At 34.8% G+C, this 20940-nt stretch overlaps 1 protein-coding gene and 1 long non-coding RNA gene across 2 annotated transcripts in view; one reads left to right on the forward strand and one right to left on the reverse strand.

The window, feature by feature from the left end:
* Positions 1-8858, forward strand: part of LOC118750686 — a 39680-nt gene extending 30822 nt beyond the window's left edge. Inside the window, exon 2 of the mRNA XM_036485418.1 lies at positions 5847-8858. Within this exon, the coding sequence (XP_036341311.1) occupies positions 5873-8767 (2895 nt within the window). The 5' untranslated portion in view covers positions 5847-5872 and the 3' untranslated portion in view covers positions 8768-8858. The remainder of the gene's footprint in view (positions 1-5846) is intronic.
* Positions 2180-2410, reverse strand: LOC118750687. Its single transcript, XR_004994422.1, has 2 exons — positions 2307-2410; positions 2180-2252 (listed from the first exon to the last, which is right to left on the reverse strand). It is a non-coding gene; the product is annotated as an uncharacterized LOC118750687 (long non-coding RNA).
* Positions 8859-20940: the final 12082 nt, after the last annotated feature.

Here is a 20940-nt window from a genome sequence, read left to right on the forward strand (position 1 = left end):
CAATAAACAATCAAATCAAATCAAAATCAATTTAAAACTAATGGGTCTATTATCGATATCAACCGAACTTCAGTTGAGTTGGCAGTTGCCGAAACGATATTACAGATGGCATCTGGCAACTCTCAACTGTCAACTGAAGTTTTCACAAAGTGTGTATACTTGCAACTGCATTTTTGTGGTTGCTGTGGAGGTTAGAAGAGCGTTTTTACTAGCGAATATTTAAAAGTGAGTAAAATATTTTAATTTTTAGCAGTTTTAACGTTACTAAAATTTTGCAATGTATTTTGCTTTTGCAGAATATGGTGAAAATAAATACAAAACAACAATTTGAGATTTTGGTGCAACAAATGGCGCAAAATCCTTCGATTGCTCGTGGTGTACGCGCTTTTGGTGAGACAAAAGCAAATACTGATCATGTTTGGAAGGAAATTTCATCTAAATTAAATAGTTACGGACCGCCAACTCGTACATCCGAAGAATGGCAGAGGGTACAGATTAAAGCCAAGCTAAAAAAGAAAATGGCACATAATAGGAGAAATATATCCATCACCGGCGGCGGACCATCTCAAGAAATAAGTTTGTCCGCGTTTGTTGGAGCAGGCCGCAGCAGACTTTCGCAGGTCGCACGTTCGGAGCAATTTTACCCCAACAGTCTCAGGACACTGAAAATATTGGGTACATTGAGGAAATTGAAACAATTTTAGAGATAGATACAGATCAACCACAGCAAGAAACGTGTCCTGTAGCAGTACAACCACCCAGGAGAAAGAGGGCTCACGATATCAGATTAGACCTCCTCCAGCAACAAACAGGAACCCAGGGTGAGGTTGTTAATAAGTTGGACAAAATTGAAAGAAAGCTGTCCAGGAGAAATGATCTCTTAAAAGATATACGGGATTTGAAGAGGGAAAAATTAAAAATATTTAAGGAAGCGCATAATTTGAAAAAAAGCACATCAGATGCTTGCTGAAGAGCAGCATTTGAACAAAAAAATTAAACAAAAAAAAACTGGAGCTCTTAGAAAAACAGATCTCCAATTTAAGTTGAGGCTTTTTATTTATACCTTTATTTTTTTACTATTAAGATCAATTGAATGAACTGTGTTATTTTTTTTTTTATTTTTAAGAAAAGTGAATTATGTATTTTTTGTTGTGATATAGTATTTTTAACTAAAACCAAAGTGAATTAGGTACAAATATTTTGTATAATTTATCGACGGCTGAGTGGGAGATCGACCTATCTCGGCAGTCTTTTCGAAAACGCCGTATCTCAGTAAAAGTTTGCAATAAAGCCCTATCTGAGATTTTGATTGAAAAACGCCCTATCTCAGAATTTTATTGAATTACACCCAATGCAAATATGTTGAGATAGGGGCCTTTGAATCGAATTCTGTAATAGGGCGTTCTTCAATCAAATTCTGAAATAGAGCTTAATTGGAAAGTTTTCTGAGATACGGCGTTTTCGAACTGGCTGCCGAGATAGGACGACCTTTCATTCGACCGTCGATATGTGATATATTAGTTTTAAGGAATACTGAATGAAAAGTTGAAATACACCCATGCAAATATGTTGAGATAGGGCGCTTTTGAATCGAATTCTGAAACAGGGCGTTCTTCAATCAAATTCTGAAATAGAGCGTTATTGGAAAGTTTTCTGAGATATGGCGTTTTCGAACTGGCTGCCGAGATAGGACGACCTTTCATTCAGCCGTCGATATGTGATATATTAGTTTTAAGGAAAACTGAATGAAAAGTTGAAATAAAATGAGTTGATTTCATACCTGAAAATTAAAAAAACATGAAGAACGCTAAAAAAATAAATATGTTGTTTACTTTTAATAAAAGAATTTAAAATGAAATACTTTATTAAACTAAAAGATTGTTTTATTCATTTGAACATTGCATTACATTATATCTTATATCAGAGGCTACGGTGTTAACATTCTCGGTTACATTTGGACTTGCAACTTTCCTGCGAGATTGTCGGACCTTCCTCCCAGTCTGCTTTATAGTGTAAACCAATATTATACAACGCGCAACATGCATTTATTATAGACCCAGCTTTGTCTGGTTTATAGTGCAGGCCCCTTTCAGTAGAAAGACATCTAAATATAGACTTAAGGACGCCATTTGTCCGCTCTATCACATTTCGGGCTTTAGAATGGATTGTATTGTATTTAGCTTCAGGTGATTGAGGTTCCGCTGAACGAAAAGGGGTCAAAAGATGTGGTTCTAATGGAAATCCAGAATCACCTAGGTAGTTTAGAGTTAAATCAAAAGGTTTCATAATTATTAACGAAATACAACCTAGAAGCCAGGTGTTCGGACCAAAATCATCAGCAACCATTTGTTTTAAATCACTATTGTTCCAAATAAAAGCATCATGAGTAGATCCTGGATGCCTAGCATCAACATACCGTATCCGCATTTGGTAATCGCACATATACAAAAAAAAAAAAAAAATGAAATTTCATACAAAATAACCATACAAGATAACATAACTCACCAGTAAAAAATTCAAACTAAATTATCCTTTTCTGTTCATATATAAATGGCGAACATCCTCCTTTGGTCCCATTAAATGCACATGTATCCCATCTATACATCCAACAACACCAGGATATTTCCTTTTCGAGTAAAAGAAGTTCTTGTTTCTGGATTTCTCTTCCTCGGTAATTTTTTCAGTAATCCATTGGTTAAAAATTTTTTCCTCAATCAGGTGAAGCATCTCTTTTAAAACAACCGACATCGTAGGTTGCGCCAGTCCCAAATTGAAGTCATTGCCATGAGACTTCAGAAAACTTCCTTCTGAAAAAAATCGGAGAGCTGCGCAAACTTTTATTAGCGGAGGTACTGCACTTGAACGATGATACCGCCTAAAGTCATTCCTCAATGTATTTACCAAATATAATACAGCTTCTTTTGGAAGTCGGAAATATGCTTTAAATCTGAAAACAAAAAGAATCACAATAAAAAGTCTTCCAGGCGTTAACTTTTGGGAAATGTTTAGTTATTGGTACAATGAACTTGTTGTGTGGAGTGCAGGGAGAGGGGCCGTTGCACCTAAAACCCCACCCATTACAAAGAGCACAGTCCAAACTTTTATTGTCAAAGGTATACAACATTCCTTGTGCTTATAATTCCGGCTACGCCATCCACAGTACTTTTGCGCAGAACCCACATAGAAATTTACAAAAAAGTAGATTAAAATTTCATCATTTGACTCACGTATATGTTAAAGTTTTTAGATTCCGGTAACGCGTTTGAACACCACAACTTAAAATCATTGTACAAATAACTAAACCGTATCCTAACTTTTACTTACAGCGCCGGCCGCAGCTCTATAGGATTGGAATTATCCCTTAAATGTCGCCTGATTGATGCTGCGTTCGTACACTCCTCCTCTTCAAAAAATAGTTCTATTGAACTAACCATTGTAGCAAGACTTATTATTAAAAACTCTATATTAATAACTTTATTTCGCTTTTATTTTGCGATTATTTTGCGATTATTTTGCTTGTTTACAATCCTGCGCTGGTTGACGAGCTGTCAAATTTCAATTATCGATAACTTTTCAGCGACTGCCGATAGTTGCCATTCGTAATACAAATTTTCTTCTCAGTTGCGTTGCAAGCTGCCAACCGAACCATAGTTGCGTTGCTATACATAATCGAGCCATAAACTCTTCTGTCAAGCGTTATACAAGGTCAGCATTAATATCACCGATGACAGTTAAGTCGTAGGTGGATTTTTATATCAGAATCTCATTGTGGGAAAAGTTCAGATAGAGGGTATTGAATATAAGCTCTCGATATGTATAAATATGTAGTCATAAGTGGGCAGTGTCATGTCTATTTTCCAAAAATTTATAATAATCTCATTTACTGCTAAGATATTCTTAATGTCCGGTTAAACACGGTTTTCCACACATTTTGCTGTCAAAATGCGAAATCGAAAGTCTACTTTCCCGTGTAAACAGGGAGCCACGTCTGACAGCTAATTTACAAATAGCGATTTTGAGTGAATTGGATTTAGCAGTTACTGATTTATCGCAGTGTTCGTATTTCTGTAAATTATCGTTATATGGGAGGTGAGTGTGGTTATTGTCCGATTGTAAAAATGTTCAACCTTTTCTATATGGGACCAAAGTCAACAAATGTACAAACTTTGGTATAAATTAGTAAATCGGGGCCCATTTTTCAAGAAATTATAATAAACTTATTTGTTACTGAGAGTGAGTTACCGTTACATTGGAAGTAGGCGTGGTTGATAGTTTTAAGGAAATCGCCATATTTATTCACATAGTCGGATATGGATTTCTTAAATTAATGCAAGCTTGTTATTGTTCATGGAATCATGAAAATGCGAAATTAGCAATTTTCTTATGGCCTTGACAAAACCATATTTGTTAAGAGACTTAAGACATGTTAAAAAATATTGAAACAAAAATTTTTAAGAGGAAATACGCTGCACATAAGCTAATAAAAATATGAATGTGTAAGCGTAGAGAGCTAAACTAAAATACAAAAGACAACAACTATGATTACTTTTTGCTATTTGTAACCTCTGGACCCGACAACATATCGATAGGCCTTGAGCGGCATTCACAGGGAGTCAGTCTCAACTTAAGTAGACTCCTGACCTGTGAATGCCGTTCTGGGCACACAACCACCTGACCTGGACGAGACAGAGCTTCGTCTGCTTCGGGAGGCTCGGACCTTTGCATACTAGATGCGGATGTGCTTAATGAGTGCCCGGCATGCGAAGATACACCTCGAAACATCTCTTCGCATGCCCACTAAACCCCACTCAACTAACGCCTCTGTTCCTTTGGACATACCCTATAGAGGCTGCACGCTTCTTGGGTCTACCGTTAGTTGAGCTTGAGGCCAACGATTGAGGGACTAGCCGATCTGGGCGGGGTTGTTGTAGCCGCTACAACATCAAGAACAACAAGTTTTTGCTATTAATGGTTAGCTTGCTTGGTGTTATTCATCATCAGAAGGACTACAAATTGTTACCTGTATGTATCAAGACCGATAGAATACAAGATTGGCTTGATTGATGTGAAGTTCGGGAAAGTAACGTGAATATGACGTCATCGCAGTTTTCCAAATTTTTATTCAGAATACATATTTAGAAAATTTTCGGGAAAATTTTCAGATAAAAAAAATTTTGATCAAGTGTTATATGGAAGAAACTGCGCAACAACCTCCACAAAAAAAATCTAAAAAACCAACAGTAATTTTTAACGACTTGAGACTTGCACTTTCTTAGACTGTAATTGAATGGGCTACAGAACTGCATACCCGAAAATTTTCTAAATATTCCGATTAAAAATTTGGAAATTTTGATGAAAATTTTTTGAAGTTTGATTAATTGTTTTTGCAATTTCTGCAAGCTTTGAAACTTTTATTATTGTGGTTTCTGTTACAGATTGAACTATATTTTAAATGAAAATTATATAAAAAAAGAAATAAACATAATTTGCAAACAATATCATTTTGAATTTCGTTTCTAACTAGATGAACGCAGGGTATATGTATATTAAACAGGCAATAAACAAAATCAGCTATGACGTCACACTTTTGTCAAAATTTTCAAGAAAGAGTTAACGGTATCACAATCAGCGCCACCTTCTGTATTCGTTTCACCATGTGTATGATTCTATAAAATTTTGCGTTTTTAAGTTGGGGAGCAATAATAATAATTTTTCTGCTAAACAGTTGGTAACTTCCATCTGTCCTGCTTATGCCTGTATATCGATTGGTTTCGGGAATTGTAATTTCATGAATTTTTGGTTTATATAAAACTTCATTTTAATTAAATGTTTGCTTTTACTTTTAGTAAAACGAATTCGTGAACGAACAAAGATGTCTCGCTTTGGATTACGAAGTAGTTCGGATATTTTCAAAGCATCTGAGGAGCAGGCAAATCGGAAGAAATCAGGCACCGATAATAAAATAGCATTAAAACGAACAGGTCAAAGAAAAACGAAAGGTGTATGTGTGGAAATAGATGAAAAGTTTAACGAGTCGCGCAGTCAAAAGGACGTGAATCAGCCCTCTGTTTCTATTGTATGCAGTTTGCCACTAAATCGGTTAACGGGGTTTATAGAAAAGCTTAACACAAATAATTTGAACTTTGAAATAAAAAATCAACATAACCAGAAAACTAACTTTTATGAAGAGAAATTAGGAGAGAGAGTAAATTGGTGCGAAAAGCAAACAAATAGAACTGCCTATGACAATGCTGGTTCAAATCATCAGGAATTCGACGAGTGCACTTCATCTTTGGAAGAGAGTGTCCGAATTCTTTGTTTGTACTGTGATAAAAAGTTCACGTCCTATAAAATGCAGCTGAAACATGTAGAGAAGTTTCATATCCAAAATAAGAATCGTAGATGTAGTGGCCGCAATTCACAAATGTCAACGCTTAGCGATTCAAAGAAACAACGAGTAGAACCTTGTAGTGTTGCATTAGCGAAATATCCCGGATGTACATATTGCAAACGATCTAAGACTCTTCAAATAGAAGCGTCAACGAGAGACTTAAGTGGACTTTTTTTTCATTTTATTGAATGCCATTCGGATAAGTATTTCGGATGCAAGAGGTGCGAGCAACGTTTTCAGAGCGGTGTAAAATTGTCTCAACACATGCAAAGTGTGCATAAAGATATATCCATTTTACAAGATGACAGTTCAAAAAACAAAGATGATTTGACAGTATTGCTTGAAAAGGAGGAATTTGAAAAGAATAGCAGAGAAAAAGGAAGGAATTCAAAAGCACGATGTTCTAAATCACAAAAAAATACAAATGTTATGAGCATTGTAGCTGCAATCCCGGAAGATCTTAGTCCCACTAATTCCAACACAATAATGGGTGCGGAAGAACCCATTTTGTCCAGATTAGGTCTTGCCCAAAATAGACTGCCGAATAGCAGGAAAGGCGTTCGCTCGCGAAAAGACAGTATTTTGTCAGATTCGATCTTGAAAACTGATCAACCATCTGTTTATATGTCAGCTGTGAAAGCTCGTAATAAATCTGGAAAAAACGCGATTAGAGAAAGTGGCGATGCTGAGGTAGTTTTTCGTATGCCGACAAGGACGGAAATATTATCCAGTGTCTTCGATGAAAACTTTTACAGAGATGTCCTTTCAAACGTACGAAATAATCTTTTATACTTTTTGGATGGAAAACTTCTGGGAAATGTTGGCCGTGCCATTAATGTAAGTTCAAACAATTCGATCGTAAAACATCAAATACCACCCATTCAAAGTACATTAGCTGAAAGTCCTATAGTTCTGGCCGGTATTAATGATCTGAATAGTGAGATTCACGCCGCAACAAGTCTTTCGACAATCACAGCTTTTCCAACACTCTTAACGGCAGAACAATACGGAGGTGATGCAACTTTATCAAAAATTCGCAGACCCCACACAAAACATTCATGGAAATGGAAGTGGGATAGCGTGAAGAAATTCAAATTAATAAACGAAGGCGGAAAAATAGTGAAGAAGATGAAACAACCAACGCTGGGTCTGCGCGATTTGTCAAAGCTCGATATGTGGACTCAACTTTCAATGCGTCAAAAACATGAAATTCAGCAATGCATTTTAAATACCCATTCTTATGCTAATGGAAGCATCCGCGAAGAAAAACTGCGCATCAACGAACAATTAAATTACATTCTTGATATGCGTTTACTACCTCATATTATTTTGGAACAAAATGAGCAAGCTATAATAAAAATGGAAAATGAAGAATTTGGCACAGTATCGTATATACAAACTACCGATGAGAATGGAGCCGATAATATCCTTCGCCAATCCTTTGCTGATGAGACGTTTTTTTCCGTACTTAAACTTTTGCCAAATCATGAGCTTCAGTGTCCTCGCAAGCACCTCGTTTTGAGCGGGGAATGGGCTCGGCCACGCTGCTATCTTTGTATGTGTTGTGGAGCCAAATTCGAGAAATTGAAGTCCTTAGAGGAGCATAAAATGTTTCGTCATTCGCACGTACTCTCTACTCACTACGAAGTTGTTGGGCGAGAGTTACTGGCAGGCAACTCTCTGCGTCACTTATTCATACCCAATCGGGCACTTAGTTATTATGGAAATGAAAGTTACAACAGTTCCCACATTGTACGCAAATTGGGTTGGAGAAAAAATGAGTTGCAGGATACGAGTCAAAGAATGATAACAGGATCCGCGGGAGATGATGATTCCTCTGACAGCGTTCAATCGACGCTAAATAGCTGCACGGTAAATACTTACAGTGCAAAACACAGTACAACTACAGATGAGTGCGACACTGACACGAAAACAACAATTGACATAAACACCGTTTCCCCATCGAATAGTATACAGTCAGCGAATTCCCTATTTACAGTACCAGATAAATTGCATCTCAAATGTAAGGATGGAGGTACAGCCTCAACAAAATGCTCCAAGTGTACCCGCAGGTGCAGTGGTACTTTGGATTTGTACCGTCATATGCTAGATTGTTCGGGTGATTATATTTGGTCTTTGGCGAAGAAAAGAAAATATCGTTACTATTGTGGGTCAAAAAAACGCCGCTCATGGAATAAGCACAACTTTGCAGAGTTACGGAAGAAGCGACCAAAAATGTCTAAACCTTCACCTCCATCGAACGACACTGAAGAAAGTGCGTCGTCCTCTAAAGTAAAAACTCCATCTAGGCCACGTCCCAGTGATGGTAAGTATTATAGTAGTAGTTGTACGGCATTTTTTTTAATTATGAGATGATTTCGCCCCAGCGAAAATAAAATTAACTCAAGTGGTAATTGGACTACAAAAGAATTGGTAGACATTTATCAAAACCTACCATATAAAAATCAAGTTTACAATGAAAAAACAGGGCATGAATCACGTAACTTTGAAACGATTGTCGTTCAAACGATACTGACAAAACGATGTCGTCAAAACACTGATTCATGCATTTGTTTTGCTGTTACGTGCTACTGTTACTGTTACGTGAAGCAAAACTGGAATTGAGTGGACGATATCGCACAAACGATCGAACAATTTTTGGTTTTCATGAAACAAAACAATCTCAGCACGATATCGTCCAGACGATTGTCGTCATACGTGATTCATACCCAGGTGTTTTTTGTAATTTGTATTTTTCTTATCGTAAACTGAAATGTTTAGCCATAAGCATTTGCTTTGATTTGAAACAAACTATAACAATCAGAGCATATTTTTCCAAGATATGGCATAAAAATTATATAAACCCAAACTCCCAATTTCCTCCAATTTAATGAAGTGCTAACTTTAGGAGCTGTAAGAACTATGGGCAGGGTTACCACTGAAAAACTTTCTTTCCTACCAAGAGCTGGTTAAAAAACCTTCCAAAATGGCTTCTTTCCTACCATTTCTTTTAATCGAGAAAACGGCGTTTGACAGCATTAAATACATTGCCTTTTGCCGGTTTTCATACTTAAAATAAGATTTCCAGGTAAACAAAAAGATCAAAATAATAGCTATTATATACATACATAAATAGTTTAGCGTGGTGGTAATAGTGGTGTGTGCTTTTAACTAGACCCACCTATCGACATGTATTTCGACCAGCTGAATCCGAATCTGAGGTGCGTTTCACTTCTACTTCCTCAAAATTTCAAGTAAATGGCGTAAAACCAATAAAAATGTCGAAAAATTCGCATAGTTTTTAGTTTTAATAAAGACTTCGGAGTAAATGACGTGAGAAATCGGAACAGAAAATAAAATTCCATTGTAGATTTTTTATACATCGCTCATTTGCATACATAAATTATGAAGTATATATACATAAATAAGGTAAAAATAAACCTCACGGTTAGGCTTGCAAAATGTCAGGGGCTAACTACGAGCCTCCGGGCTTGGCGTAGAAGTTGGGCGCTGCGGCTTTGCCTTTCTTCGAGTTGCGGTTAAAAACTGTCGAGATTCTCCGATTTACTAGAAATATGACTAACACTTATTGTTAGTTTTCTTTTTAACTTTCGTGTATGATAAAGAATAAAATATTCTGTAGACACGGACATTTATTATGTAATACGCATTTGAATCGTTCTTCAAGTGTAATTTAAAATATTTTAACAACCTTGTCATTGTTGAAACTATTACCGATTCGCAACTGAATTTTAATTCAATCTAATATTCAATCTATAATACAACTTTTTATAACGTGTAAGGCGTTCAGAGAATTGCCGAAGGTAATTGGTAAAATTCTATAATTCACTTCCCAGTGAATTTGAGTCAAATGCGCTTTATATTCTAATTGGCAGGGGTTTGAAATTCACTCGGAAGTGAATTGCAGAATACTCTTTGATTGTCTCAATTTTGCAGGCCTTTTCACAGTGCTAACAAAGTTACACACTACAACAAACCAGACACGTTTTCTGTTTTATGAGCATAGAAACCTACTAAACTTTTAAACGTCATACCATCCTACCAACGAGAAAAAATCTATCAATTTTGGTAGGAAAAGCCCAAAACGGCAACCCTGACTATGGGTTCAACATGATTTTAATTTTGACTTTAGCGCATCGGCTTTACAAAACTCTCCTGTGAAAGCTTTCCGACGGAGCTATTTGGTTTTGTCGCAATTGTCGCGACAATTTTGTCAGAGTGACAATTTTCAGCACAATTGTCTACAATATTCCATATTAACACTGTCGTTTTCCAAATATTTTCACAGTTGCCTACAAACTTATATGAAACAGGAAAAATGTCGCCAACAATTCTCGCAGTGAAATTTTATAGAAAAATCGACAATTTTCGCACCTGTCACTTTTATGAAATAGGCCCCAGGTGAAGACATTGTACATATACTGTGGTCGAAATAATTATAGCCGCACCACATTTTGAGAAGTTTTAACATATTATTTTTTTTTTTTTATAAAAATATAGTTAATTCTTTAACAAAACCCGTATAAATCCAAGTTTCAAACTTTGTGCAATATTTATAAAAAATTCAGCAAACTTCCGTAAAAATTTCTAACTTTTTTAGATTTCCTAGAAAGATTCTGAGTATGCAGTTTTGTAGCCCATTGAATTCTAGTGGAACAAAGTACAAGTTTCAAATGGCTAAAACCTATGGTTGATTTTTTAGATTTTTTTTTTTGCCCGTTTGCTTCCATATAACGAATACATACAATTTATTTTTATATGGAAGAAAACCGAAACATCCTGGACAAAAAAATTCTAAAAAATCCACCGTAATGCTTAGCCATTTGAAACTTGTACTTTGTTCTACTAGAATTCAATGGGCTATACAACTGTATACTCAGAATCTTTCTAAGAAATCTAATTAAAAAAGTTAGAATTTTTTACGATAGTTTGTTGATTTTTTTTTTTAATATATTGCACAAAGTTTTAAACTTGGATTTACACGGGTTTTGTTAAAGAATGAATTATATTTTTATAAAAAAAATAACCAAAATATTCCCAATTTTACACACGAAGAAAGCAATATATTCACAAAGCAGCGGGCCAAATATAGTAAAACTGCGTTTTAAGTTTTTCTCTCTGACGTCAGGATTTTTTTTAAAAGGACTTTGAAATTTCTAGAATATGATTGAATAAAAAAATTATTCAAAAGCTTCGGTGCATTGTAGAATAAGAATATGGGTATCAATTAAAAGGAAAAATTCTGTAGAATAGAAAAAAAATAATTTTTGGGTGCACCAGGACGAATAAGTATTGAAAATGTCCTTTTATAACTTTATCCTTGAATATCCTTGGAAATTTCCAATATTTATTTTTGAAAAAAATGTATGTTAACTACCACATCCATGAATTTCGTCCTTCTAACTTTATTAGTTTTAGATAAAAAAATGTTACATTTCAAAAAATTATTTCTTTTTTAATTCTACAGAATTTTTCCTTCTAATTGATACCCATATTGTTACTCTACCAGGCATCAAATCTTTTAAATAATTTTTTTTATTCAATCATATCCCAGAAAGTTCAAAGTACTTTAAAAAAAATCCTGACGAGAATATTTTGATTTTTTCGTGTTTTAAAAATTTTTGGTTTTTGTCGCACGGTGTAATAAATAACTGTTTATATGAAAATCAATGTCTTGCTGAGGTATTGAAATTAACCATAAAGGATTGTTGGAGAGTAAAACCCAGACATGAAAGTGACCGAGCTGACCGTAAGGGCTCACACATTGACCAGTACGGGCCAAAAGTCTAAGCAAAGACCGACATGACCGGGAAGTGTCGCCACCTGACCATAAGGGGTCAACGACATAAACAAAAACGACACGTCTCATGGTTAACCGAAAATTTATTAAATGACTGGTTTAAGCAAAATTTCGACCTCATGGTGATTAAAATTTAGTAAAAATGCTTTCACTTCCTTCAAAAATTCACGTAGGTTTTTTATGGTTTATATTAGGAGGAAGGCTGTTAAATAACTTACAAGATACAAAAGTGGAGAAATTGCGATAATGTGTTGTCTTTATGGCAGGAATAGAAGCAACAGTTTGGATATTGCGTCTCAAGTAATAATTATTAGAAGCATGACTTTGTATGTAGCCAGATCTTACGAAAAATATTTTTAATACCTTGTAAAAGTATAAATGTCGCATCGGAGCAATTTTAAGCGTTCTCAAAAATTCAATAGAATGCTCACGAGAATTTGCATTGAATATTTTTCTAATAATATTCTTCTGCAAGATCAAAAGAGGTGTTAATTTGTATGCAGTGGCACCTCCCCAGCAGCTAATACCATATTGCAGTTTGGAATGAAATAGAGCGTAGTAGACCATTTGTAGCGTGGAGTTAGAACTATATTTTCGAAGACGATAAAAGTAGCGAACAATTGAAAGAAAGTACTGTTTCAGAGACAGATTGTGCTCTGACCAGCTGAGATGGCTGTCAACCACAACACCAAGATATTCAAAGTTATCCACTACCTCAATTTTAAAACAATTTTCACTGCATCTTTGCAGTGCTTTGCAGTGTTTCCTACAATCCGTAGAATGAAATATAATGCCTGAATTTGGTGGTTCTTTTACCGTTGAGCTAAAAAAAAGTGAGCTTTGTTTTGCTACTAACGATCAGTTTATGATCTGCAAACAAACTCCTCAATAGGTGTACATCATGATTTATCCCTAGTGCTCGAAGTTATTTGAAGCGCTATAGGCGATTGCAAAGTCATCTGCAAAAGCTGTAACCTTCCCCACGAAAGGTAAGGAGAAAATGAAGTTTATGTAGATTATAAACAGTATAGGGCCAAGAACCGAGCCTTGTGGGACACCTCGGTGAATTATCTTATTGCCACTAAGGGTGCCAGATATATTGACTTTTTGAGTTCTATTCGATAAATAAGACTGGAACCAACTGTGAGAGAACCCCCGAAAACCCAAGGAGTATATCTTATCTGCAATAATCTGTCTATCGATCATATCAAACGCCTTGGTAATATCGAAAAATAAAGCACCACAACTTTTCTTACAGTCCATCTCTTTATAAATAAAATAACTAAAGTTTAAAAGGGCATTAAAATCATTCGCGACAGCTGTGGGTTCCACAATTTCAGTATTGCCCCTTCGCAGGGTAACTACGGCAGAACTTTCTTCTGAGCCTCGGTTGATCAGACTATTTATGACTTGCCATCCTTTTTTAGTATTGCCTTGTCAAGCGTATAAGTATCTACTTACGAAAATAAGAATCTCGCCGTATTCGAATCTCTTTATTTGTTTCTTTGCAAAGTTTCACATACCGCGAACGAAGCTTGAGATTTTTGGGATGCTTAGTGTATTTTTTATTTAATTTATTTTTAAGGAATATTTTCTTCACGAGAGCACGATTAGTCCAAAGTTTGAGATTTATATCACGTTTTCTTCTAGTAAAAGTATAGCAGCTGAAACACATGGGATTTTAATTTATTTATAAAAATCGTGTAAGCTTTCGAAACGTCGCCTTCGTTATAAACCTCTTCCCACCTTTTATAACGTAAAATTTCATTTAAAAGACTATAATTTGTTTTAGTTAAATGTGAAGGGACAGGTTTTTTCTGAATTTTTTTATGTTCTAATTTATTTATCTGTATACCAGTCATTGTGTGATCGGTAAACGCAAATCAAAGTTCAAACCGTAACATAAGTTCTGTGGGAAATGCTTAAAGCGGCAGAAGACATGATCAATACATGTGTCAGAAGTTGGTCTGGCGGGTTGTTTTAAACACAATGACAGTCCTTGCTTAGCCATAGCAACAAGGTCATTATCCGAAATGACAGAAGAACGCATAATATCGACATTAAAATCACCAAGAACAATCAAATTTACAGCGTCCTCATTCCTCTACAGAATTGAAAATTCTTCCAAAAACGTAGAAAAGGATTCTGAATGAAATCTATAAATGCATAAAAAACTCGCTTGCAATCCATTTATAATGCAAGATATTTTTAAAACATCTGCACTTTAAATTGTAATTTAAAAGAGTACAGTTGTAAGCATCACGCACGAAAACTCCAACGCCTCCTGCTGCATAAGATTCGTTTGTGTTTGCATAAAAATTGTAACGGTATTTTATTTTGATATTTTTCATAGCCGTAGATCCATATTTCAGATAAAAAAATAAAATCTGGAAGATTTTGGAAAACTTCAAGGTTACAAACTAGCAAGTCGAAATTTTGCCTTAAACTGCGTATATTTTGATGGACAACAAAAAAGGCATCTTTGGAAATTAAGGTGGGGTTATTAATAAGGCTGATATTGCTAAGGCTATTATAACAAGGTGATTTAGGATCATTTCAAATTTGATAGATCTTCAAAACATCTTACAATGACAGCCCTATCATCATCAGTCTTTTTCATCATTACGTTGCAGTTGCTAAACCACAGATACTTATACTTGTTTTCTTTTTTGCCCCCTTTGCCGCCATAAACAACGCTCTATTGTACTTAGTAAGAGAGTCATTTATATAAATATTCTGTTTACCGTCATTAAAAAGCTCTGATGTAAACTTCGCATTTCCTTTGGCAATCAATATCTTCTTTTTTAAGTCAAAGGAAGAGAAATGAACGCAGAGAATATCGCGAGTAGATGTACCTGCGCTCTTAGATTTTACTCTCCTTACAAAACATTTTTCTATGTTATCAGCAGTGTTGCCAGAACTTTTTGGACGAACCGGCTAAATTGGAAAATAAAACCGGCTAAAAACGGCTAAAATGTTTCAACTAAATTTCACATGTTTTATTTAAATAAATCACGAGTAAAAATACTATTTCTTAGAGAGAAGTTACAAATTCGCGCCGGAAAAAATATTTCCAGCAAGAATTTGCAATTAGGAAAAACATATGATTGTGGCACATGGTTGTATTTTTTGTCGACGATAATTTGAATAAACAAGTTCGCTAAATTTAAAAATTTACAAACTGGAGCGATTTTAAAATGAAAAATGTAAGTTAATACTTGTTTACTTAATTAATTTAGTTAATTTCAATGATTTGAAAGGTACTCGGCAAAAAAAACTGTATTCTTAATCGGAATGCAATCTCAACCAGAGTCGATATAGTAAACCCGACAAAGAAATTGAAACGTATGTTCAAGAAAGTCGGACTGACAAGATATATACACGTAGATGCTGTTTTTTGCCCCTCTGAAAAAATTTTTAAAAATCTATACAAATTTCTTTGGTTTGAAATGCAACCGTGGACACTAGCTGGCAGAAAAGCTTGCAAATTTGCGTTCGTACAGAAAATTGCAAGTTTCTCTACATGAAAGAGAATTTGGGAGCACTTTTTCTTACTATCTGATATTTTGAATGATAATTCTCGCTGGATTTTCGACGAACAAACCTACTGTCCTTCTTATAATGCCTTTTCAGACTGAACGATTCTCAATACACTCAAATAGAAACCAATACACATCAAAAACGCTGTAAAAATTTCCCTTCAATTTTAAGGCAGTAAAACAACGACCTTACGTTAACATCAACCGAGGCCATATGCTGACAAGAGATGCCAAATCACAGTTACACAAAAGAACTGGTCAGATTTTTTAGAAATCCCTTCAATACTGATGTAAAATATGATGCCAAAAGACTGCAGATCTCCCATTTAGATGACCGGTCATATGACCGGAAGGTGTCTCGTAGGATTCCCAGAGAGTTTTGCTTTACATAGAAATGTGTGCTCTTTTATTTTCATTTTGACTCACTTCAGTGTTGTAATTTAGGCAGAATTGAATATGCGCTATCTGGGAAGACAATATCTACATGTAATATTTATTCTGTTTGTTGGCACTATATCCAAACACAAACGCATCTTAAGTGTCTTAACAGTGAAACCATTTCTTATTTTCTAAGTTTGCGAATAAAACTTCACACTTAAAATTAAGACATTTATAACAAACATTTTATGAAGAAAATCCCTTCTTCGTTTAAAATAAAAATAAGCGAAATCGGCCCAATTTCATACAACCCTGCCTGACATGAAAATTTTCTTCACGATAAGGCTAGTAGACATTTCTAATAGATTTTGGGTCGCTTAGTCAAAAATGGAAACATATATACATATTTGAAATTTAAGAAAACAAGGCAAATAGCAAAATCGGCTAAAAACGGCTAATTTTTTTCCGCAAAACGGCTAACAAATCGGCTGCCGGCTAAATCGAAATTTTTCCTGCTGTTTGCTATGGCAACAGCATTGACAGAAACACCCAACGCGTCATTTACGATGTGTGCATACAAGAGTCAGCATTGCCATTGCTAAGTTTTGGTGTGCCAGCAATTTCTATTCAAATCAGATGTACACACCGTATAGCATCCACTATGTAACTAAACCTTTCTTTCCTTAATCTAGTGAAATTATAACTATTGCATCATCTATGAATCTTACAAGCATCCATGAATAAATTCGTTGAAATTCTGATTGTATGTAATAATAACCTGACCAACCGTCCTCCTTTGAGGAGGATTTTCCTCCTCAAACGTGATTTGTACTCCTCAAAAATATTGTCCTTCTCTGCCCTCCTTTTGAGCAAAAATGTCCTCCTTGTCTTTCTTTTCAAGTTTTATAGTGATGAAATGTTAAAAAAATTTCCTTCAGAATATTATTATTTCCTAATCGTACACCATTATTATATTTAAAAGAGTTTACATTTTCAACTTTCAGTTAAATGATGTAAAGTTTTTATTCAACTAACCGCTTGTGAAAATTTAACAGTGTAAACGCCTCTTAGCCTAATGTTGTAATATTTAATACGGCTTTCCCACGGCACTCCGAATTCGAATTACGTAATCCGCCAGGTGTACATCACCAATTTAATACGAAAACTTACAAATTTTTAGCAATTACTTACATTTTGCACAAAATTTGTAGCGAAGAAAAAAAAAACACAGAGATAGAGAACTGTCAAATCGAATTAAGAATGTGCCCGTAGGAAAGCCATATTATACGGTTGACAAAAAGGCTCGCTTATTTGCATAAACAGCCTTTATTTGCTTTAACTCATGCATTTCCCTCTTTAAAATGCGCATAAGCAACCGAACAAATGCACGAAATTTTTGGGAATTAACTCGGATCAGGGGAAGTTTCGATAACAACACTGGTAAAAACCGCCAGCTGTTGTCTTTTGTACAAGTAAGCAAACAAAAAAGCGAGTTTGGTATCCGTGGTAGCCGAGTGGGGAGAGTTGCATGCTGCGAGCCTGTAGCTGCCAGGTTCTATCCTCGGTTGGGGCGAATGCCAAAAAATTTTTTGTTTTTGTTTTTTATTTAATTTAATTTTTTATTTTTTTAATCACATATTTAGTTTTACTTTATTTAATTTCCATTTGCTTTATTTTATATCACATTTTGTATTTTACTATTATTTGATTTTAATTTTTCGAGTTGAATTTTATTAAAAAGTCAACAACAACTGACTGAAAGCAACGTTAAAAAATATAGAACTTATAAAAAAGTTAATAAAAACGAAATAAATGAAAATTCTACTGGCCGTGGGACTCGAACCCACGACCTTGCGGCTCATCATCCGCAATACTGCCGTCTGTCAGGGCAAAATTATTATGCGCATTTGTGTGCTAGTTTATCTGCATAAACATGCCCGTCTCTCTCGCGTTTTACCCTTTCTAACACTGAAAGACTAGCTTACGACGCGTCTTCACAGGTAGGGATGCAAATTTTTGAGCAGTAACATCGATACATCGATGTTTCGATGCATCGGAGAAAAGAACATCGAGGCTAAAATACATCGCCAGAGAAACATCGATATATCGATGGTTTCCGATGTTTTGCAATTTGTTAATTTCTAGTTAAATTTAAAGTAATATTGAATACTTTAATAATTATGAATGTATTTTCCTGTATTTTATTATCCTTTCTATACCCTTTCTATTATTAGAATCAAAATGCATACCATCGTAAGTTCGTTCGGGCCTAAAGATCCTAGGCCTGATCTTGTTGAAATTCTAAGGGGTGTTTGGTTCTGTTTTTATTAGCATTCTGAATGAATCCAACAATTTTATTGAGCTTGGGGCTGTTTTTTATGAAAAATGTTGTGGAAAAGCAACAATAATTTACAAAGGTAAGAAGTTATAGCTGCTATTTGGGAGATCACCACATCTACTAATCACAACCGCGGTCACTGAGAAGAAGTGGTGATATCCGAAAAAACAGCTGAATATAATTGTTATAAGGCCATAAATAACAAAAAAAAAACATCGAAAATTGAACCGATATTATCGATGTTTCAAAAACATCGATGCATCGTTTGCATCATCGCGAAATTGACGATACATCGATGGAAGTTTTGCCGCTGTTTTAAACATCGACTTTAAGCAGACTCTCCGACTTTCTTTCGGTATGTTTGCCTGACCTTAAACTTATTATTCATTCAGAATTGTTTTGTTATTTATGACCTTATAACAATTATATTCAACAATTTTATTGAGCTTGTCGCCGGTTTTTATGAAAAATGTTGTAGAAAAGCAACAATAATTTACAAAGGTAAGAAGTTATAGCTGCTATTTCGGAGATCACCACATCTCCTCAGTGACCGCGGTTGAAGAAGTCTGATTAGTAGATGTGGTGATCTCCCAAATAGCAGCTATAACTTCTTACCTTTGTAAATTATTGTTGCTTTTCCACAACATTTTTCATAAAAAACGGCCCCAAGCTTAATAAAATTGTTGAATTCATTCTGAATGCTAATAACCTAGCCGTCAAAACAGAACCAAACATCCCTTAGAATTTCAACAAGATCAGGCCTAGAATCTTTAGGCCCAAACGACCTTACGATGGTATGCATTTTGATTCTTATGGTAGAAAGGGTATAGAAAGGATAATAAAATACATTCATAATTATTAAAGTATGTATTCAATATTGCTTTAAATTTAACTAGAAATTAACAAATTGCGAAACATCGGAAACCATCGATATATCGATGTTTCTCTGGCGATGTATTTTATCCTCGATGATCTTTTCTCCGATGCATCGAAACATCGATGTATCGATGTTACTACTCAAAATTTGCATCTCTGGCGATGTATTTTATCCTCGATGATCTTTTCTCCGATGCATCGAAACATCGATGTATCGATGTTACTACTCAAAATTTGCATCTCTATTCACAGGTGAAAATTATTGCCTCCGATATCCCATTTTGTTTGCTAGATGTGTATAAAAGCTGTGACAGTCGGCAAAGCTTATGCATATAATCTGGCTCACATATGCGCATAATAATTTTACCTTTACAGATGGCAGTAATGCGGATAAACGAGCCGCAAGGTCGTGGCTTCGAGTCCCACGGACAGTAGAATTTTCATTTATTTCGTTTTCATAATTTTTTTTTTTATAAGTTCTATATTTTTTTACGTTGCTTTCAGTTAGTTGTTGCTGACTTTTTAATAAAATTCAACTCTACATATTTTAATTAATTAATAGTAAAATAAAAAATGTGATATAAAAAAAGCAATGGAAATTAAATAAAGTAAAACTAAGTATATAAGGTATTGGGCAAATCTATAGCACCCCCATTTCAAAGTGCTATTGTTTACCACTTATGTTTAATTATTTATTTTTAAGAATTTTTAATTAAAACACAGTTCATTCTCTAACAAAACTAATATAAACCAAGTTTAAGACTTTTGAAAAGGCTACAAAAAAACGCAACAAATTTTAACCCAAATTTCAAACTTTTTTCTCAGAAGTGTTAGAATTTTTTCGAGCACGCAGTTTTATAGCCCATTCAATTTTAGTCTGATAATGTGCAAGTTTCAAATCGCTAAAAACTACCGTTGATTTTTTAGAATTTATTTTGTCCCATTTGCTTCCATATAACGAATAAACACAATTCATTTTAATATGGAAGAAACTCGCAAAACCTTCGGCGAAAAAAATTCTAAAAAATCAACGGTAATTTTTAGCCACTTGAAACGTGTACATTGTTGGACTAAAATTGAATGGGCTATAAAACTGTGTACTCGACAAAAATTCTAACACTTCTGAGAAAAAAGTTTGAATTTTGGGTGAAAATTTGTCGCGTATTTTTGTAGTCTTTTAAAAACTTTTAACCTTGGGTTTATATGAGTTTTGTTAGAGAATAAACTGTGTTTTAATTGAAAATTTCTAAAAATTAATAAATAAACATGAGTGGCAAACAATATCAATTTGAAATGGGGGTGCTATTGTATTGGCCAATACTGTAAATCAAATAAAATAAAAAATATATACAATAAATAATAAAAAGAAAAAAAATTTTCGCAATCGCTCCAATCGAGGATCGAACCTGGCAGCTACAGGCTTGTAGTCCGCAACTGTCACCACTCGGCTACCGCTGACGCGAAATTCGCCTGCTTTGTTTGCTTACTTGTACAAAAGACTACAACTGGCCGAGTTAATTCCCAAAAATATCGTGCATTTGTTCGGCTGATTATGCGCATTTTAAAGAGGAAAATGCATGAGTCAAAGCAAATAAAG

This window comes from Rhagoletis pomonella, unplaced genomic scaffold (genome assembly GCF_013731165.1).
Source record: "Rhagoletis pomonella isolate Grant_MI unplaced genomic scaffold, Rhpom_1.0 Rhpom_scaffold_00358, whole genome shotgun sequence".
Taxonomy (NCBI): Eukaryota; Metazoa; Arthropoda; class Insecta; order Diptera; family Tephritidae; genus Rhagoletis; species Rhagoletis pomonella.